The sequence below is a fragment of the Dipteris shenzhenensis genome, chromosome 13, assembly GCF_047967505.1.
Source record: "Dipteris shenzhenensis isolate YYH24624 ecotype China chromosome 13, Dip_SZ_1.0, whole genome shotgun sequence".
Lineage (NCBI taxonomy): Eukaryota > Viridiplantae > Streptophyta > Polypodiopsida > Gleicheniales > Dipteridaceae > Dipteris > Dipteris shenzhenensis.
In genome coordinates, this window is record NC_141608.1 from 48,982,262 (window position 1) to 49,010,256 (window position 27,995).

The 27,995-nt window shown below is 46.6% G+C and overlaps 1 protein-coding gene across 1 annotated transcript in view; it reads left to right on the top strand.

The window, feature by feature from the left end:
* The window catches only part of MSH5 (MUTS-homolog 5), a 498,728-nt gene that overhangs the window by 443,708 nt on the left and 27,025 nt on the right, over positions 1-27,995 (top strand). The window contains exons 30-34 of the mRNA XM_087383476.1: positions 6,457-6,510; positions 6,656-6,744; positions 6,991-7,022; positions 7,147-7,170; positions 7,450-7,565. Of these exons, the coding sequence (XP_087239602.1) occupies positions 6,457-6,510; positions 6,656-6,744; positions 6,991-7,022; positions 7,147-7,170; positions 7,450-7,565 (315 nt within the window). The remainder of the gene's footprint in view (positions 1-6,456; positions 6,511-6,655; positions 6,745-6,990; positions 7,023-7,146; positions 7,171-7,449; positions 7,566-27,995) is intronic.

Sequence of the window (27,995 nt, forward strand, 5' to 3'; positions counted from 1 at the left end):
GGCGAGGATGATTTGGATAGGGGTAGCCAGGATTTTCAGTCACATTGCCCACTCCCCATTCTTTATGACATGGGGCTCAGTGGCTTGGCTCTTTTACAGGGCCTCAGGTATTCTATGAGAGACTTGACTCCTCTCGGGCCATTTTGGTTCGATGTCATCAGATTGAGTCCTGTTAATTGGATGTGGTACCACACCTTCAGCTAAAACATGCATCTGTGGATACTTCGTGGGAGATTCTAGCGAGCATAGCATCCTGGCATATCTCAAGAGCCAGATGTACGGAGGCTTTGGAGGGTACTCAGGTTCATCCCTCGCACACTTTGGCTAGTATCTGGACAGACACCGTACATACATTGATGGCCGTATGGATGAGTATGCAGGGAGACTCCCGTGCAGCCTCAGCTAGGAGGGCTTCTTTCTTCAGGGAATGGAAAGATTCTCCTTTCTTCTCTGAGACTCCTACAGGATTGAGGTGGCACTTTCAGCCTCAGCCTTGGTTGTTTTCTACCTCACTTTGAGGGGGTTTTATTTATCCTCATGATTTCATGATGTATTCCGCTTTGAGCTTGCTCTCGCGGGTTTTTTCTCGTACTTAATAGAAGTCTCTTTCTTGGGAAAAAAAAAGAAAAAGTGGAGTAACTACTACTCAACTGAAAGTCTCAGTATAAGCTGTATATACATCATGATCAATCAAATGAGTTTGAAAGCATTCATAGAACGATTGCTGCAGAGATCGTTTGAAAAAAAGAAAAGATGGAAAAGTAGGATCACCAAAAACTCTATGATTTCTGTCCATCCATAGAGTCCACAGTGCCTAGTAGCGCACCCAAACAAAAAACAAATCAAAACCCTGTCTAGCTGGATGAAGACCAAACAACCAGAAGAACCTACCAAAAGTAACAGTAGGAAGTCTCACTCGAAGCCGCCTGTCGGATGAGAGTGAGGAAATCACAAGTGTGTGGACAGTGCCAGAAGATGTGAAGCACAGATTCAGCAGAATGTAGACATCTGTGGCAAGCAGCTGGAGCAATATGTCTATGCGCGAGTAATTGCCCAGATGGAAAAATGCCAAGTAGGACTCGCCAAAGGAAAAGCTATTGTCGAAGAGGGACTTTATAATGCCAAAGGAGACGCAGTCACTTTCTCCACCACTTTAGTGGGCGATCCATATGCCAAACGGAATTTGCTCTGTCAGAAATCCAAGGCGGAAGTAATAACACTCTCCAATCAACCAAAGATTCACAAATTTGCTTTTCTGGAAGTAGTTTAACAAGACCTCTCTTCCATGTGTGTGGCATTTTCTGATTTTGCCAAGCAGAGTTCACCATATGCAGCAATGTATGCTTCAAAAGATGGCCAGAGAATAGAATGCCATTCACATTGTTTGAGGGGAAGCAAGGTAGATTTATCAAAATTGACATGCAATCCCGCTGCCAGTCCATACAATGATAGTGTGGTCATAAGCATGTGAACTTCTCGGGGAGAATTCTGTGGCATAAAGAAGGAATCATCAGCATATGCTTGTGCCAAAAAAGATGCAGCCCTAGGGATTTTAAGACCAGTCATCTGTCCTATGTTTGTAAGATGATCAAGATACATTAAGAGGGGATGGGTCGCAATGGCATAGAAGAGAGCACTAAGAGGGCAGCCCTGTCTAACTGATCTACCCAATGTCCATGACCGAGATAGATGACCCCCAAGAATGCACTGAGAAGTAGAGCCAGAATAAAACCAGTAAACTGCATTTGCTATCTTGGGACCAAAGCCCAGCTTTGTCATGATTTGAGAGATAAAATCCCATTGAACAATGTCAAATGCCTTAGCAATATCTACCTGCAATATGAGCACATCTTGATGAGAGTACTTAGCATATTCAATTGCAGTCAATGCATTGGAGATATTATCATGGATTTGTCTTCGCGGCACAAACCCATACTGATGAGGATGAAGGCCCGCATTCAGTATCCCATGAAGCCTATACACAATCATTTTGGCAATGAGTTTGTAAACTACAGGCATCAAAGTAATAGGCCTCCAATCTGACATATGGTCACACAGATGTTTTATTTGTAGTTCTTGGTGATGAGGTCAACAATGACATCATTCGAACATTTCCGCAGCCAGTCTCACTAGAATGCAGCCAAAAGAGACTTGAGATACATCAGAGGTACAAGACACATTGGGATAGAATACAGAGGAAGTCATCCATGGTTGCATGGATACTGTGACACTGACTATGCCGGAGATCATGAGACCAGGAGATCGACATAGGGATATGCATTTTTCCTTGGTCAAGGTGCTATATCATGGTTTTCAAACAAACAGCCAATTGTTTCTTTGTCTTCGAGTGAAGAGAATATAGAGCACTCACTACAGGTGCATGTGAGGCTATATGGCTCAGAAGACTATTGTCAGAAACAGATTACTTTGATGAGTAAAAGCCAATAACAATATACTGTGATAATAAATCAGCTCAAGCATTGGCCAAGGATCTAGTATATCACTCCAGGACAAAGCATATCGATGTCAGAGAACACTTCATTAGAGAAATAGTGTTACTTGGTTACATCACACTGCAGCATTGTGATAACAAAGAGAATGTTGAAGCCATCAGTGATAGCAACAACATCCACTTTGGAGAAAAAGAGTGAGTTCTTTGTTTTTAGTCTGGAAATCTGACAGTATTTCAGACAGTAAAAGTGAGCAGAATGCCTTTTTTTTTTTTTTTTTTTCCCATGAAAAAGACTTCTATTAAGTAAGAACAAAAACCCGCGAGAGCAAGCTCAAAGCGGAATACATCGTGAAATCATGAGGATAATAAAAAACCCCTCAGAGTGAGGTGGAAAGAAACCAAGGCTGAGGCTAAAAGTGCCATCTCAACCCTGTAGTAGATTCAGAGAAGAAAGGAGAATCCTTCCATTCCCTGAAGAAAGAAGCCCTCCTAGCTGAGGCTGCACGGGAGCCCCCTGCATACCCGTCCATACGGCCATCAGAGTGTGTACGATGTCTGTCCAGATACTAGCCAATGTGTGCGAGGGATGAATCTGAGTACCCTCCATAGCCTCTGTGCATCTGGCTCTCCAGATATGCCAGGCTGCTATGCTCGCTATAATCTCCCAAGAAGTATCCACAGAGGCATGTACAGCTGTAAAAGGACGGTGTGGAACCACATCCAACGAGCAGAACTCAACCCGATGACGTCGAACCGAAATGGCCCGAGAGGAGTCAAGTCCCTCATAGAAAACCTGAGGTCCTGTAAGAGAAAGCCAAGCCACCGAGCCCCAAGTCATAAAGAGTGGGGAATGGGCAAAGTGACTGAAGATCCTGGCTATCCCCATCCAAGAATGCCATTTTTGACAGCAAGTATTTGCAAAACCCATAAGGATTTAGGCTCGGCGGTGCCCAACAGAGGAGTCGGAGAAATTTGGAAGGGCTACGTTTTCTCTGTTGACAGCTCGGTCATCCGAGTTTATAGTACAGAGTTATTTACTATCCAAAATAGGGACAGTTCGATGATCAGTGTGCAGACAGCCATTTTGCAGACTGTATATCTTTTCACCTGTGCAGAATCTGCCGCTACGTTCAACTAGAGAGTTGTAGATCCTTCAAAACACACAACTTTGCTGTTGGACGCAAGTTGATCCAACTTTTGGATCAAAAGATATTGCTGTTTAAAGACAGTGACAGCACAAGTACAGTGCCATTTTTTCTTTTTGCAGTTTCGCACAAGGAGCTTTCGATCTGTACATCACTTTGGCAGTGGCAGTGACACATGCTTTGATAGTGGTACATGCTTGGTTGAGATGCATTGACAGTTTGTTGGATGCATGGTTATTTGCCTATGTTGGATACATACGGTGGTACGGTGATGTATTGAGATCCTGTCAGATTAGCATTGTTTGGAGCACATTTCGGGGCTGTTTTGCCAGTGCTTTTGGGCTATTTTATTGCTGATCTGTGAGCGTTCTCGGGGCTGATTTGGTTGGGCATTGTACTTGCCATTTTGCTGGTGTTGTAGTTGACATACGGGGTGATCTGCTGGATGTATTTTGACCATTTTTGGGGCTGTTTTTTGCCGGAGCAGATGAGTGCTATAAAGGGCAACAAACATTCAAGGAAGCTGCTGTTGCTGTTTTTTGACAAAACAGTCCTTTTCAGGACTGAATCTCTCTTTCCTGGTGTGGAATTGCACTTTGTGCCGAACTGGAAAGTTGTAGTTCACAGAACATACTACAACTTTGCTTTTGGAAGCAAGTTGATCCGGTATAAGCTGCAGGAGTTACAGCCTCTGCAAAACCACAAAAAGTTGCAGTCTACTGTCTATTTGTGATCAGTGTATTGAACACCAGCGTAGGGTGTACATCAGAGTGGTGCACAGGAAGGTGCATGTTGAGGAAGATAAGTTGTTGCCAACCGATGTGATCTAATCGAGTCCAATGCAGTACTAATCAAAGGCGCTATTAGTCTAACCGACGTGATCATAGTGGTGCTCAGGGAGGTGCAGTTAGAGAAGATAAGTTGTTGCAAACCAATGTGATATAGCCGAGTTCAGTATAGTACTAGTCAAAGGAACATGGAGGTGTTATAATGGCACCAAAAGTTTAAGGATGATAGGACTTTGGCACAATCGCATATCTGAAGTGAGTAAGAGACTGAGTGGCAGAATGGTTGAGGGAGATAAGAGGAGAACCGATGAGAATGAAAGGAATAGATTCCACCAATGGGAGAAAGTCCAGGTCATTACCAATGGATATAACCAGCCAGGTCATCACTAATGGATATGACCAGCCAGGATGAAGGAAAAGGTAAAGGTAGAGGGGGGGACTTCAACAAAGGAGAGAAAAGAGGCTTGATCTACAAGCTCACCATGTAATTGTGTACTAGTGAATGTGTAGTGTTGTACTAGTGAATGGGATCGAGATTGATTGGCTTATGTCTTAGGAAGTTCACGATACCTACTTGAAGGTTTGGGGTGTGTTCATTTCTCTGTGCATTCTTATCATCCTTACACCTATCAAACCTTCATTCTCTCATGCTCTTGTTCCTATCACCTCTTGAACATCCGTACTTGAGTACCTTCATACCAAAGCACTCCTTGTACAATCACACCATGACGTTTCTCATACCTTTGCATCCCTTTCTGCATTTGTACCGCAGCATCCCTATACACCCACACTATGGCGCTCTCCGTACTCATGCACTCTTGACATGTCACACCACATCGCTCTTTGCTGCTCGGTGACACAACATAGGAAGTAGTCTCCTAAGACCAGTGGCAATAGGAGTTTCTCAATCTCCATCGATGTGAAAGCAGACATTGTATACTTTACTGGCAGTTTACCCGATAGGAAGAGGATTTTAACTTTATCTTTCAAGTTTTACCTCCATTTTTTGGCTTTTCTCATTCAGTTGGAGATTCATGCAACAATGGAAGGGTTCATGTTCAAACATTGTAGGCTGATTTGGCCTATAGCGGAGATATGTGCAAGGACTGTTTTATGTATTTTCTCAGTCAATAGAAGGTTCTCTTTCAGCAGGAAAAAAAACTTTGAAAGATGGAAGACCACAACTTTGAACTTGTCCTTGCGTTTAGTCCTATTGTATATAGTGCAGTCTAATTTCAGGATTGTTGGAGAAATCATAGTCAAAGAGTGTGTTCTAGTGTGTACTAGAAACTAGCTCATGAGTCTTTGTGTGAGAGAGTGCCATGTGGCATCTTGGGAGTTATCACATGTACATATGGTACTTGAGTGTGTGTATCCACTCTATATGAGTGTTGTACTTTCACTTGTCATAATCAATCAACCCAATTGGATTTTTTTGGTCATGTAAGTGATTTCCTTTGGTTCTTGGCTTTCTATCCATTTCCATTTCCTTCCATTTCTATTTCAAGTTACTCTTCCTTCCTTCTAGATCCCTTGCCTCCCTTCTGCCTTCCTCCTGTTCCTTCAAGGATACTACCCCTTCCTCCATAGAAGGGGAATTGTGTGTCGTTATATCTAGTATCACGTTTGAAGAACATGGTGCAGAGCATACTGCCATGATGTTGTGAGGGTGTCAAGGGTGCATGATGGGGAGATTTTTGCCTTTTTATGGTAGATCATGTACACCCTTCGCACCCATCAGTAGAAGTATGGGAGGATCAAAGGCTGCTAATGACCAGTTATCTAGGCTCGAGATATCGCCTTTAGTGGCATGGCCAGACTATATAGATTAATCTAAAGAGCGGGAGGCCACCCTTTTTGGATATCCCCCCTGCTGTAAACTTGTGCATATTATTCTCACTTATAATTAACATGCTACTCTTTCTTCCTTCAAAAAGTTGTCTGTTGAACGTCTCCCTATAAACCACATTGTGTTAATCTTCCTGGACTGAGGGCATGTTACACAGAATCAAATGCACCAAGCTATTGTCTACTACATTTACTCAAAATTGGATGAGTGGGATCGCTGCAGGTCTTTGCTTGCACGCATTTCACAGAGTTGTTTGAAGAGTTTTTCCTTCCAAAGGTACGATAATTTTACTCAAGAATCTTTCAAGGTCTCACATTTTGCTAAATTGATCTTTTTATTCTTCAATGATAAAAAAATATGGCCCTTAAATCTTCTTAACATTGCTATGATTCTCACAATACTTCCGTAATGATATCTGCAGTCCGATAATATTTCATTCTTCACTATGAGTGTTTTGGAGGGAAGCAAGAACAGCACATCTGGACTTCAAGACGTTATATTTCTCTATAGGTGCTTTATCAAACTGACTACAATTTTTCATGCCTGTGTAGGAAATCTACTTCATTTAACATTGTTCCTTCGCATTTGATTTTAACCCCCCAACTCTTTCTGGGAGTGGGTGAATCATCGAATCCTTTATCTTTTAAGATTGAATGCTTATGCAAGAAAGCAAAACACTTTTCTCCAAAATCCCAGTTACATTCATTGTTGCTCCACACATAAGAGCAAGTTGATTAAATTCAGTATGTCCTGCAGGCTTATTCCTGGACAAGCCCTTCCAAGCTACGGTACAGTTTTGAATAACATAACTATGTCACTGCTTGAGGCAATTTTTTTTGTTTTCAGAATGGTTTATATTAGCCTGCAATTATTCACTCTTCAAAGCATCTATAACATGTATATATCTCACAGGTTTGCATTGTGCAGAGCTTGCTGGTATGTATAGTCCTCATCAATCATCATTAATACCATACTTGTATACAATAACAAAACAGAGTTTAAATATGAGTTTGGTCATTCAATATGGTAAAAACATACGATGGAAAGATAATAGCTTCCCACCGAAAGTTCATTTACTTTTTTTAATGTAACCTGTTTTCCTAGAAAAACCCTGGTCAAAAGATCAATTGCAAACCAAGCAAAAAAAAGAACTAGCATAGTTAGAAATATGAGAATATTCTGTAAAATATTATATACTTAAGGAAAATCTTGCAGGTATTTCCCGTCAAATTTTGGATCGTGCCTATGAAATTGTGGGCTTGATCCAAGATGGAAAATCTATTGAACGCATCTCAAGCGAAAACATGAAATCAAAAGACAAAAGCTACAAGGTAATGAATCTGATAAACTTGTCATGCTGATGTATTTCATGTGCTAACCTCAAAGTTCTCATACCAAAGTAAATCCTTGCTTCCGAATGGTTTGAATGCACTCTTTCTAGTACTTTCTTGCAAGTAACGTCTCGGGCCGTTTTAACGTGTTGTGATCTTGGGGTGCACTTGTGTGGGCACACACCGGAAAGCAAAACGTGGGAAGGGCGTGAGTGCACGTGAACGTGAGCGGGGAACGGTGAGCGGCCCATTCCTTTCATACCATTGTTTAGAGGTTCAAAAGTCACATAGAACACCCACCGCACGACGTTCCACCTTTAGCCCAACTTGCTTAGAGGGTTACACAACGGTTCACGAATATTTACAATGGTATGAAAGGAATGGGCCGCTCACCGTTCCCCGCTCACGTTCACGTGCACTCACGCCCTTCCCACGTTTTGCTTTCCGGTGTGTGCCCACACAAGTGCACCCCAAGATCACAACACGTTAAAACGGCCCGAGACGTTACTTGCAAGAAAGTACTAGAAAGAGTGCCAAACGATGCACATTACTCTATGAATGGTTTTGTTTTTCCAATGAAAAGACTTCTATTAAGTATGAATAAAACTCCAAGAGCAAAGCTCATGGCAGAAATACATCATGCAAGGCATGAGAAATAAAATGCCCTAGGTGGGAAAAAACATGCTCATCACAGAGAGCAAGAAAAGAACCAAGGTTGAGGCTGAAAATGCCACTGCAAAAAAAAAAGGGAAACCACTCGACCCCCCAAGGAAAACCACCCTATTGTAGAAGCTGCCCAGGAAGATCCCTGCTTTATTACCCAAATAGCCATCAAAGTGTATATAGTATCTGCCAATGTGTCTAAAGGGTGGATTTGGGAACCATCTAGAGTCTCTATACATTTAGATCGCGAAATATGTCATGCTGAAATTCGCTCGCCAGAATCTTCCAAAAAGTATCCACTAAGGCATGTGAAGGTCTGTAGGGCAAGTGGGGAACATCATCCAAAGAGCATGACTCAACTAAATGTCATCAAATTTCAAGAGCCTAATAAGAGTCATGCCTCTCATAAAAGACCTGAGGCCCCAAAAGAGAGTGCCATGCCACCGAACCCTAGGTCATGAAGAAGGGGGAAGGAGCAAAAGTGGTCGGAAGACTGGCAATGCCCTGCCATATAAACCTCGCTTGGTACGGAATCCCAAAGACAATACTGAATGGATTCCTTAGCATAAAGGCAACCAGGCCAAGTAGGAGATAGCGTGAACTTGGACCTCCACTAGTCATCGCAATCCCTTTGTGAATAGAAATACAAAAGAAAAGAATGATATTTCTATCTGAGAGGGACTTATAGAGTCTCTTCCCAAAGAATCCCAAAGACAATACTGAATGGATTCCTTAGCATAAAGGCAACCAGGCCAAGTAGGAGATAGCGTGAACTTGGACCTCCACTAGTCATTGCAATCCCTCCGTGAATAGAAATCCAAAAGAAAAGAATGATATTTCTATCTGAGAGGGACTTATAGAGTCTCTTCCAAAAGGCTTTTTGCAAGGTAGAATAAATCTAAAAATTATTCCAATGAGGAGATTTGGTGGGCTTCTAGTCCTTGAGGCTGAGCTGAAATCTTCTGGCATTATTAACCGTGTAATGAAAGAAGAGGAGGCTCTTCTCTCAGTTCCTTGCATCAATCCTCACCCACTCCTAGGGGTCCCACTGCAAATACTTTATGGGGAAACTTCCATAGAGCCATATCCTCCATGAACCCAGGGGAATGTGATCTGGGTTGGGGTCTATATACCAACTTGAAGTCAAAAAACACTGCTCCACATGACCCAATACTCAGGCCTGACAAGCTCAAAAGCAACATCCACAATGATATCCTCATCCCTGGACCTAGACAACCTGCCCCTAGAGTGAACATAAATGACCAAGGCATCCCCATCTCAACCTCATCACAATCCTATGACCTGAAGTGGGATACCCGACCTCATAAAAGCCCCAAGCCAAGTAGAGCAATGGTGAGGCCTATCAATTGTGAACAACTCAATCTAAGGATATGGCTGCATTGATCTGCTCCATTATCGTTTCAGTTCCTCTGGGGTGACTTACTGAAATTTGTGATCATTTGGAAGGTTTTTGAAATCCTTACAAGAACCTACGGAGGAAGTGGCACCTCTCTCCCATCTAGACCACTGTATATAACGAAAAGTAACAAGGGTCTACCATGATGATCAAGAATGTTGTCATTCCACATGACCAACTACCTATCAATCTCTTCCAGTGAAGAGGGGGACACTCTCCAAATATTGTACTCCTAAAGCTACCCCAAGCTTTCAAGATGAGATCCATAAGAGGGAAGGAAAGAGCCTTGAGATGAGTTGAGGTAAAAATCCCTGTGGTACAAGAGAGCAGGACTGTATGCATGGACTTAAAATCCTTTGCAATGTTCCTGCCCCAGCAACAGCCCTCTAACCAAAACTTTGCAAAGCGAGTCACTGCAAGTCTGGATCAATGATAATGAGGCCCCCTTCCTAGCGGGGAGAATCAAAGTCTCCCATGCCACCCGCGCTATGGTATCTGCCAAACCATCTAGCCCCCTCCATAAGAAATGTTTTATAGGCCTTTTGAGCTGAGTGATGCATTCCTCAGAGTGACACCCATAGGATCAAATAGAACATGCTGTGTCCAAAAATACTTGCTTGCCAACAACCACCCTAGAAGCAAGTTTGGCTGAACTTTAAAAGAGGAGATTCCTACTAATATTCTTCAACACCAAAAAATTGCTACGAAGGAGAGATATGAAGGCACATTGTGACATTGTGGAGAGAGAGAGGGTAGGCTAGGGAGAGAGATAATGATACTCAAATAAAGACATAATGGAATGGAAATGAAATGACAGGAGTAATGAACCAAAATGAAAGTACTTTTATGTAGACCAGAGAGCTTGTAGGCTTGATACTTGATTGATTTGACACTAGACAAATGCAGCTCTTATATAGAGCGCACACACACATATGAACACCAATGCATATGGGGTAACTCCCAATGTGACACGTGGCATCCATAGGACACACTAGACTAGAACTCACTAGAACACACCAAATTAACTCATCTTGACTCCATTTCCTAACAAGATACCCACACTGACTTGGCAGCCCAAGTATTTGACATAAATACCCCTTTGAAACCAAAATCAGCCCCCTATTATGGAATGTCCTCATTGTTAATCTAGAAGCAATCATATTTATTTATGTTAATATATGCACCTGCTGTAGAACAAAATCAATCCTCAAGGAAGTGATTCTCTGTGGAATGACATCCAATGTCAAGCTGAGATCTTTGAAAGATGCTCATTGCTATAGCTACAAATGAATACAAGAAAGGGGAAAGATGGCATCCTTGTTGGATTCATCTAGAAATCTAAAATCTCTTGCCCATGTCTCCTTTGGCAAGCACTTGGCTACGGGCTGATCTGTACAAAGAAGATACCCCTATGATCCAAGCATCTAAAAGTCCAAAACGTAGATGGGTATCTTCCAAAAAATCCCAATCTACTCTGTCATAAGCTTTGTCAAAATCCAACAAGTGAATGGCTAACCTCCAGCCACTATGCATAGCCCAATCTGAAGCCTCCCAAAATATGCTTTGGCCATGCACAAAGCCCATTTGAATATCATGAAGAAGATCTAGAAGAATGGGTTGCAAATGCAAATTGATAGATTTTGCCAAAATATTATAAAAGGTGACCAAAAGAGTGATCGGCGTCCAATGTGAAACCAAATTTCTGCAACCCCTCGTTGGGATAAGATGAATGAGACCCTCTATAAGTCAATTAGTTATAATACTAGAGTCCCAAATGTCGTGTTAGGATGAGGTAAGATGGTTCCCAATCATGTCCCATAAAGCAATGTCTCAACCCATCTGAGCCTGAGTACTTGCCCTTGGGAAGAGCAAGAATTCCAGTCCTGAATTCCAAACTACTTGTAAGGTGCATCAAGTGAATCTCTCATATCTGATTTTACCAATGCTGGAATAACTTGCAAAACTCTGTGCTCGGCATCATCTCAGCAAAGCGTGTCAAGGTTTGCTAAAAGAAGTGAGGCATAAAAAATCAACACAACTTTGCTGAAGACTGCATCAAGATTTGATTGTAAAATTCCATTAGAGTCAATAAGCTGAGAAACATGTTCTCTACCATATATCAAGCCAAGAGTAGAGAAGAAGTGTTTATTGACTCTTCCTCCCATTTGAGTCCAAAATGACTCCCCTGAATGAAAGGCATACTCCGTTCTCTGATCCGAAAGAACCCATTGTTGAGCCCTTGCTGGATGCAGCAAGGTGCTCCTAAATCCAAGCATCCTATTAAGGCATTAACAATCTCAAGGATCCAAGCGGGGATTCCCAAAGGTGTGAGCAGCCACAACTGCTCAAACAGGTATGACGATTATTAGTCAAACTCTTGTATTCATGCGACCTAGAGTCTTCAGGCATTCATTCACTCATCCATTCATCTCGCAGATGTTTACGCTATAGAAATGGGCTTCCTCTTGATTTTTAAGTGTTTGAGTCTATCCCTATGTATTTCCATTTCGCACGAGGGTTTCTCTCAACTGTTCAATATGCGATTCTCGATGACTATTCGTAGTTCCTTATCTGATATCTAGAGGCCCTACACATTGGTGACCACAATTTCTCTTAACTTCATATGAGGGGTGTTCTCAGGTTTTCATGTCTGCCCACCAGCATCCACACTGTGGTACGTGGGCCGGGTAAATCCGCAAGAAACGATGCTCACACTTGTCGAGACTCATGCGAAGATCTTGTGGAAGCAGCAAGAGACCCGTAAGGCTCAGGACGCAATTCATTATGTGCACAAAAATACACAAGACAAAGCGTATGATGATCTTTAGTTTGTAAACACCTTGATTCACTTGATTTAGAAGATCTTTCCGGTCCTAACCCAAAGAAAGCTGTAGCAATGCATGCGCACACGGTTGTAAGGGCATCCCAAACCGTTGGTGCCGATGACACTGCAACCACAGCAACATCAATGGGAAATTTGATATCCAGCAAGAGATGGACAACCTTGCCGGTAGAGGTGCGGTTACTCTGCCTGATGCAAGGTGAAGGTCACGATCAGTTCTTGCGGTACTAGTTCATACGGAGGGCCAATGGGTGGTGAGTGAACCGTCATCACCAGGTGCTGGGAAGACGTCTCCGGTAGCATGAGAATTGTTCTCATTGCTGTCAAACCCTCCATCTCCCACTGCGGTTGTGGTGACGATGGTGGCTGCCCGATGGCAGTTCATGTCAAGTACACGAAATCCTCTAGAAAGTGCAAGGAGGATTTGGATGCACATGTCCGGCTATTCACCAAACAATCCGAGAGGGGTGGTTCCACTACAAAAGGAAGCAACTTTTGAATCCCTATGGTAGATAAAGCGTTAAGATGGTTGGTGGAGTACCTCGTGGATCATTTCCTAGCCTACGATGCCATAAGAGTTGCTTCCTAAGGAGGTTTTGTAAAGAGAACCGATCCCGCAAACTCTGGAGGGATTGTGGCTCTTGTAGCAATGTGATCAGGAAGGAAGACTATGTGGCACAATGTCAAACACTTTTGCAAAGGGTTCCACAAGCTCAACAGTCGGTAGTTGAGGTGCTGAATCAATTTTTCATCTCTGGGCGTTCCAGAGGTTTGTGGACAGTCGTGGCTATGGTGGATAAGATGACCACGACACTCGACGTCATAATCGGCAAAGTGACTTGGCAGGCAAGTCACTCCAGAAATTGGATGGCAGAGCATCCCAAGTCTTCCAAGGGCAAAGGAAAGAAGCGATCTTCAAAGGGTAAGAAGCACAAGGAAAGTGACGAGGAGTCTGAAGAAGATAGTTTCGACGATAGCTCCGAAGACGACAGTAATGAGGAGTCGGAGGCCAAAGAGGAGAAGAAGACCAAGAAGTCCTCGAAGGAAGGAAAGGCCAGCTTTGTAGCATCCAAAGGCTCCTTACTCAGCAAAATGCGGATGGTGCTATGGTGTGTCAATTGTCAGAATCTCGGCCACTCGACGACTAAGTGTGCTCTAAACGAGAAGTGGTGCAAAATCTGCATGACCAATATGCACACCACATCGAATTGCCATTACAACGGATCAGGTCAGCGAGCTCAAGGGCAAACACAGTGGCCAGCCCTCACAGCTAATGATCCATGAGCATCCTATGCACAAGCACAGGCATGCTGAATTTAAGCTGCATAATGGGCTGTCATTGGAGCAAATGACGCCACCACAAACAACATACATGGCTTCAAAATTTGCTGCTAATTCATTATCTTGAAAGTGTCTGGTAGCATATACAAAGTTGACTATGCTAAACACACTTTTCGTCAAACATAGGGTCTTTGGGTAAAGATACTTCAGGTATGTGAGGACAGTGGAGGATTTGGGGATCTTTTTGGACGACCTCAGTCTGTTTGGAGCACGGGCCAATCATGTGTGGCATCTGCGCTTGTGCTTCCAACGATGCAGGGAAGTGTCCTTCAGCTTGAATCCTATGAAGTGTGCGTTCGTGGTTTGCAGTGGCCGCTTGTTGGGGCATGTTATCTTGGTGGATGGCATTGCGGTGGATGCCGAAATTTGGCGGTCATCATGCAGGCTCCTACACCAACGAGCCTAAAGGAGTTTTTGTGGTTCTTGGGCCAAATTAGGTGGCATGGGCGACACGTATGGTTCCTGATGCACATGGCAATTCCACTGAATGCACTAGCCCAAGACATTTGAGTGGACGGAGGAGTATGTAGCATGTTAAAGATATAAATCTTTTATCTAATCCAATCATGTTGTACACATGATTGAAAATTTGTTTCATAAAATGATAAGGCGTACTGCAAGTTCAAAATTCAACTATCAGAGCGCTAGTTTTGCTACCTCCAACCTGGGAGAAGACATTTCATATGTTTGTGGATGCCTCGGATAGGGCAATAGGCAGTGTCCTAATGCAAGAAGATATGGACGGATGCTATCGACCAGTGTGTTATGCCAGCCACAAGCTATCCAGTTTGAGGTGGTGAGTTGGCCGAGATCGTAGCATGCAATCGCAAACTACTTGTCTCCAGCTTGAGTCAAGAGAACCTAGCATCGGTGTCTACAAAGATGAATTCCCAAATGCGGAGTTGGGTGCGGTATTTACGGTGGATGTTGTCTAAAAGGACAAGACGCTGCTAGCTGTAGAAGCATACTCTTTCCACTAGAATAACAGGCCATACATCAATCAAAGAACATCAGCCACACAAACGGATCGACGAGCTGCTGCTCCTCCCCGCTCCCTTGCTGCACCCTCTCCCTCAGCCCGTCCCTCCCTCTCTCCCTTGCCCTCAGCCCCTCCCTCTCCCTCAGCCCCTCCCTCCCTTCTCCTCCTCCCCTTCAGCCTGCCCCCTTCCAGCCCACTCCCTCTCCTCCCCCCTCAGCCTGCTCCTCCGCCCCCTCCCTGCCTGCTCCCCCGCCCCCTCCTTGCCTCTCCGCCCCCTCCCTGCCTGCTCCCCCGCCCCCTCCCTGCCTCTCTGCCCCCTCTCTGCCTGCTCCCCCGCCCCCTCCCTGCCTCTCCGCCCCCTCCCTGCCTGCTCCCCCGCCCCCTCCTTGCCTCTCCGCCCCCTCTCTGCCTCTCAGCCCGCCCCCTCCTCTCACTCTCCTCCCCCTTCCCTTCACCCCCCGCTCCCTCTCCTCCCCCTCTCAGCCTACTCCTCCGCCCCCTCCCTGCCTGCTTCTCCGCCCCCTCCCTGCCTCTCAGCCCGCCCCTTCCTCTCCCTCTCCTCTCCCTCTCAGCCTGCACCGCCCCCTCCCTGCCCCTCCCTCTCCTTCCTCTCCCTCTCCTCTCCCTCTCAGCCCGCCCCCTCCCTGCCCCTTAGCCCGCCCCCTTCCTGCCTCTCCTTCCTCTCCCTTTCCTCTCCCTAGCCTGCCCCCTCCCTCCCTCTCAGCTTGCCCCCTCCCCTTCAGCCTCTCAGCCTCTCCCCTTTACCCCTCCCCTCCTCGCCCCTTCCCCCCGCTCCCTCCTCACCTCCTTTCCCTGTTTTCTACCCCCCTTTCTCCCGCAGCTTTTTTTTGGAGCGGAAGGAGCCTCCAAATTGTCAGAGTTGGCCTCCTCACCTCGATTGGCGATGGATACTTCGTCAGCCAATCCTGCTCCACCTCCACTGGCCGCGAAAACTATTACCTTTTCTAAAGACAAGTTGCAGCAGCTCAAGAAGGATGTAGAGATTGAATGCTCTACCACGTTGCTTGCACGCATCTTCGGGTCTCACCCCTCCAGATCCCAAGCCAGAGATTGGATGCTTGCAGCTCTCCCCCCAGACCTCACTCCACGATTGTTAGATGTTTGTCTTCTGGGATGAGGTTTTTTTCAGGTTGTTTTTGACACTCTAGAGGCTGCGAGCACTGTGCTCAAGGCTGAGTTTTTAGACCTGGGACACAGGAAGATCTTCTTTGAAGCCTTTCATATTGGTTTCGACCCAGTGGAGGCAGATAAGGAAATCTTTTCGCTCTTCATCAGATTCCCCAGGCTTCCCCAGGTTTACCATCGATTTCTTTCTGTTATTGGGGAGCATTTTGGCGCAGTTGCTGAGATCCCACCCCTCCCTCGGTTTCCATTGACTGCAGAGAGGCAACCAAGGCTGATGGGGTACCTAGAGTTAGGGTCCTCTGTAAGGATCCTAACCTCAAGATGGTTCATGTTATGATCCAACGCCCGGATGGTTCCTTTTTTCGCCAGAGAGTAGAGATTTCAGGCAGACAGGACCAGTGCAAGATATGCAGGACCATTGGACACTTTGCCAGGGATTGCCCCAGGAAGAAGAAAAGGCCCAAGAAGCCCTCTGGTACAGCTACCGCCCCATGGCCTCGATAGGGGGGACAGGGGGGTGGTATAGGTCCAGCACTTGCTCCTCGGCCTCGACAGAGGGGTGGTACAGGTCCAACACCTGCTCCTCGACCTCACATGGCGGTCCTCCTTAGGATGGTGGTGGTACAGGTCCAGCACCTGCTCCTCGGCCTCGACAGGGGGGTGGTACAGGTCCATCACCTGCTCCTCGACCCCCACCTACCTCAGGGGCACGCGACGCTCTCCAGTGGGTTCCGGCACGTGTGCAGATCCCTCCTTGAGTTCACGAGGGTACATTAGTGGACTCTGATTCACCTCGAGCTATCCCTCCAGTCTCACCTCGCACAGTCCGAGACGCTGAAGCTTCGACCTCCTCCCCGGTTGCAGCTTCTTCCCTAGATCCAGCGGTGCCAGACGCTCTTCTTGAGGCAGTAGAGGTCTCCGCGGCTGGGCAGACACAGGATAGAGAGCAGTCCTCACTTCCTCCCTTGGATAGGGGGAAGGGGATGGTTTACACTATTGATCCTCTTCCCTCAGAAGGGATCCTTCGCACTCCGGTGTCTGGCTTGCTTCACAGGAACTCGTTTTCAGCCCTGGCAGATGGTTCAGATTTCCCAGAGGAGGAGTTTGTGCCCGCTACTTTTGGGGAGCCAGTGATTGGGTTTCCTGTTGACAGGGTTTCTTCTTCAGGTGGCAGGGTTCTTTCCCCTATTGATTTTCCGCCACTTGGTTCCATCCCTCCCTCCTCGAGCAGGAGGTCTTCCCCTGTTGAGGGGTTTGTTTCCACCACTAGGTCGGCTAAGGTGTTCCACTCTACATCCTCCCGTCGATGAGGATTATTAGTTGGAACATATAGGGCCTAGGTGGCGTCCTACATCGCCGCCGTAGACATCTGATCCGAGATCAGCTTCATCCAGGTGTTACTGGGGGTTCCATTGATATCTTATTTATTCAAGAGCACAAGCTAGATTCTAGAGATTGTGCCAAGTCAGGCAAGTTGCTTTCAGGGCATACTTTTTAGTCGCCTGCCTTGGGCACCAGGGGGGGCACTTCTATTTCAGTTTCGCAGTCGGTTCTCCCCTTAGTTATTGGACATGGAGTCATTATTCCCTCTAGAGCTCAGTGGATTATTCTTTTGATTGGAGGGCGTAAGTTTGGTTTCCTTAACCTGCATGCCTCCAACATTAGAGGGGAACATGTCCTTATGTGGAAGACTTTGCTCTCCTAGGCCCCCATTGTGGATTCATGGGTGATTGGAGGTGACTTTAACATGGTCGAGTTACCGTCAGACAAAAAAGGGGGTAGAGAAGGCGGACTTCACTCTTTGAAGAGAGCAGCTTGGGATGCCTTCCTTTTTCACTTCTGTGGCAGAGATACTTGGTGGGATGATGCCTTTCTTATTCAGCCACAATCCCTCCTATTCTCTTGGTCGAACAGGAGGCAGCAGATGCCTATTCATGCACGCATTGACAGATTCTATGTAGATGATTGGGCACTAGACAGAGGTGGATCGGTAAGCATTGCTGCTGGGGTTTCCACTTCAGACTACTTTCCTGTTGTGCTGGCTATCTCAGAGCCTTACTTGAGAGGCCGGTCTGCCAGCATCAGGATTCCAGATGCCTTTTACACAGAGGAGGACCTTACGGAGGCAGCCCTGCAGACATGGGTTTCTCATGTCCAGGGTGGGCAGCCATATCCATCACATGTAGCCGCTGCCCTTTCTGGTATTAGCGACTTCTACCGCTCAGTTGCTTGTACCAGGAGACAAGATATTCTCAGACGTGAGATTGGTGTTCGCCATCAGTTGGCAGCTTTGCAGAGGGAAGAGAAGAAATGGCCTTCAGATGCTTGGATTCAGGAGCGCCTTGCTGCAGCAACGGCTCATCAGCAGTTATTGCTTGATCAGAGAACAGAGTATGCCTTTCATGCACGGGAGTCCTTCTGGATTCAGATGGGTGGTAGAGTCAATAAACACTTTTTCTCTACTCTTGGCCCTAGACATAGTAGAGAGAGTGTATCCCAGCTTATTGACTCACATGGGGTTTTACAGACAGAGTCTGATGATGTCTTACGCATAGCTTCAGATTTCTATGCCACCCTTCTTACTGCTGATCCTGAGACACATGATAGAGAGGATGCTAGACAGGCTATTTGGCAGAGCATCCCTGAGTTGGTGAATCCGGGTATGCATGTTCTACTTGATGCACCATTCACCAACACAGAGTTCAAGACTGCACTTTCAGCCCTTCACAAGGGCAAGTGCCCAGGTTCGGATGGCCTCACCCCGTCTTTTTTCATTGTATTTTGGGATATGATTGGAGACTATATAACTTCAGACCTGCAGGCCATTTGGGACTCCGGCGAGATGCCTGGGTCGCTTACAGAGGGTCTCATCCACCTTATCCCAAAAGGAGGTTGCAGAAATTTAGTGTCCCAGTGGAGGCCTATCACACTTCTGGGTACTTGTTATAAGATTCTGGCCAAGGCTATCAGCCTCCGATTGCAGCCCCTTCTCCCTGATCTTATTCATGACACTCAGACGGGATTTGTGCATGGCAAAAGCATTTTTTATAACATTTTCTCTTTCTGGGAAGCTTCAGAGTGGGCCATGCAGAGTGGCCAGAATCTTGCCATTCTACTTTTGGATTTTGAGAAAGCTTGTGACAGAGTAGATTGGGGTTTTTTGGAGGGCACCCTTCTATGCTTTGGCTTTATTGATGCTTGGATCAGAGGTGTTTCCTCTTTATACAGATCAGCTCACAGCCAGGTACTTATTGGTGGGGTAAGGGGTGAGAGACTTCAGATTTCAAGATCAGTCCGTCAGGGATGCCCCCTTGCTCCTTTCCTTTTTTTGTTCGTGGCTGAAGCTATGAGTATCTATGTTAGATCTCAAGCTGACATCTTTGGGCTGAGACTTCCCATCAGAAGGGAAGAGGAGCTACTTGACAGTGAGTTGGCAGATGACATAGTAGTTTACTTGGATGCCACTCCACAGACGCTCACTTCTTTCAGGACAGCATTGGATTTATTTTGCTTGGCAGCAGGGGCGCAGATAAATTGGCATAAATCCAATGGCTTTTGGATCAGTGATGAGGACACTCCAGTTTGGAGCTTGACATAGGATTCACTTGGGTTCAGAGGGGTGAGCCTATCAGGTATTTGGGCTGCCAGGTCGGCTTGGATATCTCTACCACGCAGCAGTTTGCTCCCGTTTTGGAGAGCATTAGAAGGAAACTTCTTTTTTGGGGCTCAGCCAAGCTGGATCTTGCCTCTAGAGTTGTGGTGGTCAACCACGTCCTCTTGGCCACGGCCTGGTTTGTTTGTTCATGCTGGTGCCGTTCTAGGGACTGCATCATTCAGCTCAGAAGATCGATCAGAAACTTTCTCTAGAGTTGATGGCACAGCAGATGCCTTAGCCAGGGTGGCTTGGGAGACCCTCATCCTCCCTACACATGAAGGGGGTCTCAATATTATTGATCCAGATTTACAGTGCAGAGCTTTACTTTGCAAGATGGTGGTGCGGGGACTTATGCCAGGGCAGGAACCATGGAAGGACTTTCTTATCAGCAGCATACAGAGGTGCACACCTTCTTTAGGAGGACACTGGATGAGCAGTGTTAGGTGGATCTTCACCACAGCACACCTCAGATCACCTTCGTCCCCTCTCATGGTTGCCATTCTGAAAGCTTGGGCCAGTTTCAAAAGCACTCTTCGGAGGATTCCTCCTTCCTCTCGGGAAGAGATTGATAGGCAACCCATCATGTGGAATGACAGTATTTTAGATGATCATGGCAGACCACTGGGTGCCTCACTCTACATGCAGTGGTCCAGGTGGGAGGGGGGACCTGCATCTTCTATGGGGTCTTGGAAAGCTTTTCGCAGGCTTCCAGAGGAGACCAAATCAAGGTTGACAGGACATCTCAAAGGGAGTACAGGGAGGATCTTGCAGATTGAGGCAGCCCTTCCAGAGGTTTGGGTAGACACAGATGATATGCCACTCACTTCCTCCACTTGGGCAGGTACTTTTTCGAGAGGCGGTGTTCCGCTTCAGGTTTTGGCCTTTCGAGATGCATAGGAGGATGCTTTGGTTTTTAGTGTCCAGGATGGTGGCAGATTGCTCAGGTCCACAGAGGACATCTTGCTTGAGTCTGCTTTTCAGCCTATCAGGGTTGTAGGTCTGTTGGTGCAGGGATCAGATTCAGAGTGGTTCCTAGACCCAGACCCCCGGCTACTCTCCACCGAGTCTTGGAGGTTCTGGCTCTATGGGGGAGTTCCCATCAGGTATTTGCAGTGGGACCCTAGAGAGTGGGAGTGGATTGACGCAGGGCATCGAGAGAAGAGCATCCCCTTCTTTCGTTACACGGTCAGTAATGCCAGGAGATATCAGCTCAGTAGTAGAGGTTGGAGACCTTCAAGAGTTCCTCATTGGGAGACTTTGATATCACTGCGGATCTGCAGAGGTGCTTCTAGAGGAGACTCTGGAAATCCCACAGGAATAGAAAGATCACTATCTTCTTTTGGTTTTCTATCCATGGTGGGATTGCAGTGAACCTTTGGAGGTCCAGGTTCGGAGCCGACCCTACTTGCCCTCGATGCCTCTCTGCTTCGGAGACTATTCAGCATTGCTTATGGGATTCCAGACAGTCGAGGATGATTTGGATGGGGGTAGCCAGGATTTTCAGTCACTTTGCCCACTCCCCATTTTTTATGACATGGGGCTCAATGGCTTGGCTTTCTCTTACAGGACCTCAGGTTTTCTATGAGAGATTTGACTCCTCTCGGGCCATTTCGGTTCGACGTCATCGGACTGAGTCCTGTTCGTTGGATGTGGTACCACACCTTCCTTTTACAACTGTACATGCCTCTGTGGATACTTCTTGGGAGATTCTAGCGAGCATAGCATCCTAGCATATCTGGAGAGCCAGATGCACAGAGGCTTTGGAGGGTACTTAGGTTCATCCCTCGCACACATCGGCTAGTATCTGGACAGACACCGTACATACTTTGATGGCCATATGGACGGGTATGCAGGTAGACTCCCGTGTAGCCTCAGCTAGGAGGGCTTCTTTCTTCAGGAAATGGAAGGATTCTCCTTTCTTCTCTGAGACTACTACAGGGTTGAGGTGGCACTTTCAGCCTTAGCCTTGGTTGTTTTCCACCTCACTCTGAGGGGATTTTTCATTTATCCTCACGATTTCATGATGTATTCCGCTTTGAGCTTGCTCTCGCGGGTTTTTTCTCTTACTTAATAGAAGTCTCTTTCTTGGGAAAAAAAAAAAAAAGGGGACAAGACGAAGGAACTCCCGAATATCCCTTGATCATGGTATGATGAAATGCTTTCTTTTCTGGGTACATGTATCATGCCAAAGCACCCGCCTTGTGACTAGCACAAGAGATTGGCAATTTGGAGTTGGGGGCTCGAAGTGGTTGTGGGCTAGCTCTATCGACACAATCTTGCAAACGTGTTACTCTGTTGTGTTCTCACGCATTAGCAAGATGCAGTTCTCACTAAAGCACGTTGTAGAGTCACTGGAGGACACTTTGCGAGAGCCATCACTGCAAAAGAAAGTGCTGCAAGCTAGATTATGGTGGCCGACACTACAAAAAGATGCCTGGATGTTTGCACATAGATTTTTGTATGCCAAAGATTGGGTCAGCCCTCAAAGCGGGATCGGATGCCCATGCAGCCGGTCTTGCCATTAGAGCCGTTCCAAAAATGGGGCCTGGAATTTATAGGGCCATTTAAGGCAACGGAGGCAATGACCCAAAATTGCTATGTGCTAGCCGCAAAACAGACAATTGTACAAAGTGGATTGAAGCCTGGGCGTTGCGAGACAACACCGCAAACTCGACAGCCAAGTATTTTTACAAGGACGTGCTCGGTAGATTTGGTTGTCCCGTTGAGTTGGTCAGTGACCGAGGCAAACAATTCGTGAACAAAGTGATCAAGACGATGACATCATTCTACATGGTGATCCATAAGAAGTCATCTACCTACTACCTGCGGGGGAATGGAGGGCATAATCCACTAACAAAACGCTCAAACAAATTACCATACTACTGGTCAATGTTCACCGCACGGAGTGGGATGAGAAGGTGTTGACAGGACTGTGGGCATACCGCACATCATTCAAAGTGGCTACTGGGTTAATACCGTTCAAACTAGCAATTGGCATGGAGGCCATTACTCCCATAGAGTATGTTGTGCCTAGCTTTCGCATTGCGGTGCAGATCGACTCCTTCTGCAAGATTCCATGGAATATCATTGGGACGTGTTGGGGCAGCTAGAAGAATCCCAGATGGAGAGTTATTATTTGGCGCATGTGGTTTAGGCCCCGCAGGAAGCACAAAGTTGATTTGGCATCCAAGAAGACATTTTTCAAGCAAAGGCAACTGGTGCTGGTTTTCAATAGCCGGTGGAAGGACAAAAGCAATAGAGCCTAAACCGCCTTCACAGCCACCCTCGTTGACATTTAAAGCAAATGAACAACTCAGATAAAAGGTATTCATTCAAAATCCTTGTCTCTACACCCCTTACATTCAATTCATACACTAGCCACATGTCCTCCCAAGCCAAACAACCTAAACAACCCAGTGGATTACACAGCTCAACACAAGCTCTCCTATTGACTGAGATCAAGCTCAGAAAATACATAGAAGACCCGTGAAACTTAAATCCCAAGAAAATGACGACTTCAGAGCTGCATAACTACCACGAACACTTTCAGATAGCTCAAGGTATAAACAACCATGCATGCTATGAACCCATATCCCACAGGAGAGCTTCTCTTCATGTATGCATGCCAGTCGAAGAGCATCCCTCCCTTATTCTCATCAAGAAACAGTCCTAGTCATCAGCTCATCTCATACATGTGAGCATTTGTCTGATCTTGAAATGTACAAATGTGATTTTATCCATTCAATTTCATCCAAAACATCCTTGTTGTCTAACCAAACTTCATATTTTTTGAATTTTAATTATTGAAAGTTTTAAGTTGGCCAGCACAGTCCTTTAAGAAGACATAGCTGATTGTTTATTGACCAAGTTGCATTTTTCCAATAAATCCATCAAAAAATTATTGAGGGACTTAAGGGCTGGAGAAAAAAGAAAAGGTTTACAAGGGATGTGATTTAAGCCCTTGCTTCACAATTTTACAGCCAGCTGTCGGGATAAGTAGTTTAGGACGTGCCTTGCCAATTTTCCCTATGACACTATTATGTTTTCTTTGTTTATAAAATTTTCTTGTCTTTCTCCCAAAAAATATATTTGACATGTAAATTAGTTAGTATTAGGTTCGTATTAATAGTATCTTCTAGATTAGCTTAGTTTAGATTCATTAGTTTAGAATATTTAGTTTTAAAATATATTTAATTTATTTAGTACTAGGTTAGGATCAGTAGATTAGTTAGTATTAGTTTTAGTATATATTTAATTAATTAGTTATTATATATATTAAATCAATTACACTTTTAAATAGATACGAACTAATTATCTTTGTATTATGTTTTCTTTGTTTATAAAATTTTATTGTCTTTCTCCCAAAAAATATATTTGACATATGTAAATTAGTTGGCTTGCAGTGGAGTCATCCTGCCATTCACAGCCTTTGTGTAGCTACGATTGAGGATGTAAACTGCAGTGTTACATGCTTCAGCCCAGAAAGTCTTTGGCAAATCTTTCCCTTTGATCATACTCCGGCCCATTTCGCAGATGATGTGCATCTTGCGTTCTGCTACTCCATTTTGCTATGATGTATGTGGCGGGGGTTTCTGCCTCTTGATTCCATGACTTTTGCAATAACTTTCAAATTTAGTCGATGTGAACTCTCCGCCTCTGTCTGATCTCAGCTTCTTCACCTTCCTCCCCGATTCTTTCTCGACCATTACATGCCATTCCTTGAACCTATTGAAAGCCTCATCTTTCGTCTTCAGGAAGTATTTCCATATCCTTCTACTATAGTGGTCTAGTGGCGCACTATCATTTTGGAGACATGCCACAACTCACCAATGGGCCGTGAAGAACGAGACATGGCGGGTGTTAGTGCCAAATCTAGTGGGATTTTTGGATCAGATACGGCGGGCCTCGATTCGGTGGGTGCTCTTGTGCTCCACACTGCGGGTTCAGGTGGCGCAAACGGTGGTGATACGGACAAGGGAAAAGGCGGTGCAGTGGCAGAGCAGGAAATTTGGGAGGCTAAATATAATGCTATATCTATTACTTTTGGGGGAGTCTATCACTATGCAAACAACATCCATCCTTCAATTGCATTTGACGGTTTGAGCGCACATTCTTTGGCAATGCATATGCCACCTTGCCCACACTGGTGGTGAGAAGTTGATTGTTTTTTGAGCAAGCACTACTCCAATTATCATACCCCTTTTTCTCCATTAGTAGACCCACTTGCTTTATTTCTACAGGTATATCAACGCCCAGCGACGGCCAAGGAGTGCAATTATTTGAATTTACCTTTTGGCGCTATGATTGTGGAGCGCATGGAAAGAGAGTAGTGGCCGGAGCAGGATAAGGTGGATTACACAAAGCCACGCCTAATGCATGGATTATGGATATATAGATGACGTGGTGCCAAGAGAAGATGATCTGACGACATTAGTGTGATGCTGAAAAGTGCCGACAAAGACGTCTACTGTGTGGAGGAGATCGAGCGCGAGCATTAACGAGTTAGGAGGTGCCAATTCCAACCATGTGAAGCAAGGTTTTTGATACTCTGTGGTTTGGACAATGAAGAGATCAAGCAGAAAACATCTACTGTTTAATCTTCTCCGAAAGCCTGGTTGAGTCTGATGAATATTTGGGAATTTCTTCTTCTTGCACAGGTTCTTTGGCTTGGCTTGTCCCAAAATAATGAACTTGAATACATCTGACTTGTAATCAGGGGATATATGTCACATTGTGGATTTGCATAGTCCATCGTGAGTGCCATGTCTTAGGCGTAAACAATCTCAAGGATCCGAGCGAGGATTTCAAGAGGTACGAGTAGCCACAACTGCTTAGAGGGGTATGACTATGACTCTTGTATTCATGCGACCAGGGTTATTAGGACCTTCCTTATCTCCTCCTCCTTTCCACCATTGGCTTAGCTAGTTTAACATATTAGTAGCCAACTCTTCCATGTTAACTCCCTTAGAGGTCACGGTTGCCTCTTTAGCCTCACCTAAACTGGTGGTCTTCAAGGTTTGTGATTCATGAAAAAAGGTAGGTGAAGGCTTTTTCCCTTGAGCTCTCTCCTTCATATTATGGCTTAGGCATATTGCAGTTTTACTGCATAGCTCAAATGATGTGGGATTCATTGTTGCGAATATATGGTCATGCAGATTAGAATCCCATAAACTTATGAGAAAGCGTGGCAATAATTTTGCGGCAGTATCGACGCTCCTGCGAGCTCCCTCCCTCCCCGTCGCTCCCCGTCTACCTCCCCCTCGCCGTCTGCGTGGCCCCTCCCCCTTCTTCCGCTAGCTGCTGCCGCGCAGCCAGCCACCCTCTCTCTCCGCCACGTTCCCCTCCCCCGCTCCTCACAACCCCTCCGCTCGTCGCTCCCCACCCTCTCCGCTCCAGGCCCCCACCCTCCCACTCACCCGCTCCGCTCCACGCTACCCACCCCCTTTCCGCTCCACTCTCCCCACCCACCCGCCTCACCCGCCTGCTCCACGCTCCCCACCCCCTTCCGCTCCTCGCTTCCCCACCCACCCGCCTCACCCGCCCGCTCCTCGCCGCTCAGCCCAACTCACTCCCTCTCCACTTACCTCACCCGACGTCCTTTCCACTCACCTCACCCTACCCTCGCCTCACCTCACCTCACCTCACCTCACCTCACCTTTTTTTTTTTTTTTTTCACCTCACCTCACTTCACCTCACCTCCCATTCCACTCACCTCACCCTACCCTCGCCTCACCTCACCTCCCCTCACCTCACCTCGTCTCACCTCACCTCACCTCACTTCACCTACCCTCTCCGCTCGCGCTTCGCTTCCCATTCCCCCCCCTTCATCTTCCTTTCCTTCCCCACCTTGGAAGTTCGCAGTTAGTCAAGCGATATGGCGGCTACGTGCCCGGAACCGGTGGCCCAGACGGACCCCCCCCCCTCCATCAGCCTATCGCATCACTTTGACAGAGCACCAGGTCTCCTTGGTGAAGCAGGCCGCCACGGACTTCTCCCAGACATCAGTTTATGGGAGGGTCACTGGCTACTCCCCTTCACGAGCAGACATCAGGGACTGGTTGCAGTCCACCCTCTACCTCGAGGACAGTCACATTGAGGAGGTTGCACTCATGGGACGTGGCATTTTCTGGCTTAAGCTCTCCTCAGCACAGGCTGCGAGCGACATGGTCAGACGATCCCCTACCTCTGTGGGTGGGAAGATCATTCTCATGGTCCCTTGGTAGAGGGGCTTCAGTGTAGCGGACTTCGACGCCCGCTTTCGTATTCCTCGACACCCAGTTACCCTTGTCTTCCCAGGTCTCGTAACCGAGCTTCACCCGATCATCAAGGACCTGGGGGCGCACTTTGGTTGGCCTATGCAGGACACCTACATTGATGCGGTGGCAGCCCAAGGGTGCCACGTGTCAAAGTGGCAGTCCTTGATCCGCAGAGCATCCCCTCGGAGTTCGAGATAGAGACAGACACAGGTGTGGTGACGCAGCGCATTCTGGTCACTGGTCGCCCAAACCAGTGTCTGAGATGCCACGGCTTCGGGCACCAGGCTCGCTCATGTTCTCGCTTCATGGGTACGGAACCTCAGAAGACCCCCAGTCAGGCAGTTCAGGATACTCTGCTCCAGTCAGCGACATCCCCTCCCGAAGGGGAAGGCTGGACGGAAGTCAAACGAAAACGGAAGGGCAACAAAGTAGGCTCCAAAAAACCTTCCCAGCCACAGCAAGAGCCCCCTCAGATGATCCCTACCCATCACCAGCCCGGTAAGGGGAAGGAGAAGGGTAAGGAGAAGGTCAGCCAGTCTCCCCCTCAGCCCTCATCCCGCCCTCCCCCCTCCTCCTCGATTCTCCGACCCCCACCCCCTCCAGGTTCCCCTCCTGCACTAGTGGCCTCCGTGCCTCTCTCTTCCTCGAGCATGATACAGAAGGAATCCCCCCCCCCTCCTCCACCTGCACCACCTGCAGCCCCGAAGCCAGCACAGACCTCATCCTCGTCCATCCCTCCGGGCCTGACGACGGGGAGAGGCTCTTCCCCACAGGTGGCCAGCTCCCCTCCCTCCGGTTCAGACTCCTCATCTTCATCCCCAAGCCCAAGGGCTGCTCCTAGAGCTCTTCCATTGGAGTTCTACCGAGCAGGTCCTTGGGACTACTTGGATGCAGCGGGTATTGGCTCCTTTCCCGCATGCCTAGACATCAGCATCTTCTTCCTCCGCAAGGGGGCGGAGGGTAAGGTGTCCATTCTGGCTCCGCACGATGGTCCTAGCTATTCCTTCACTATCTCCAGTGAAGGGAGTGAGCAATGGACGAATGAAAATGTTTGGGAGACGATACGAGACCAGACCCAGGAGCAAGTGCAGGACTTGATTGGTAGCAGAGCAGCGGAGCTTCTTCAGCAGC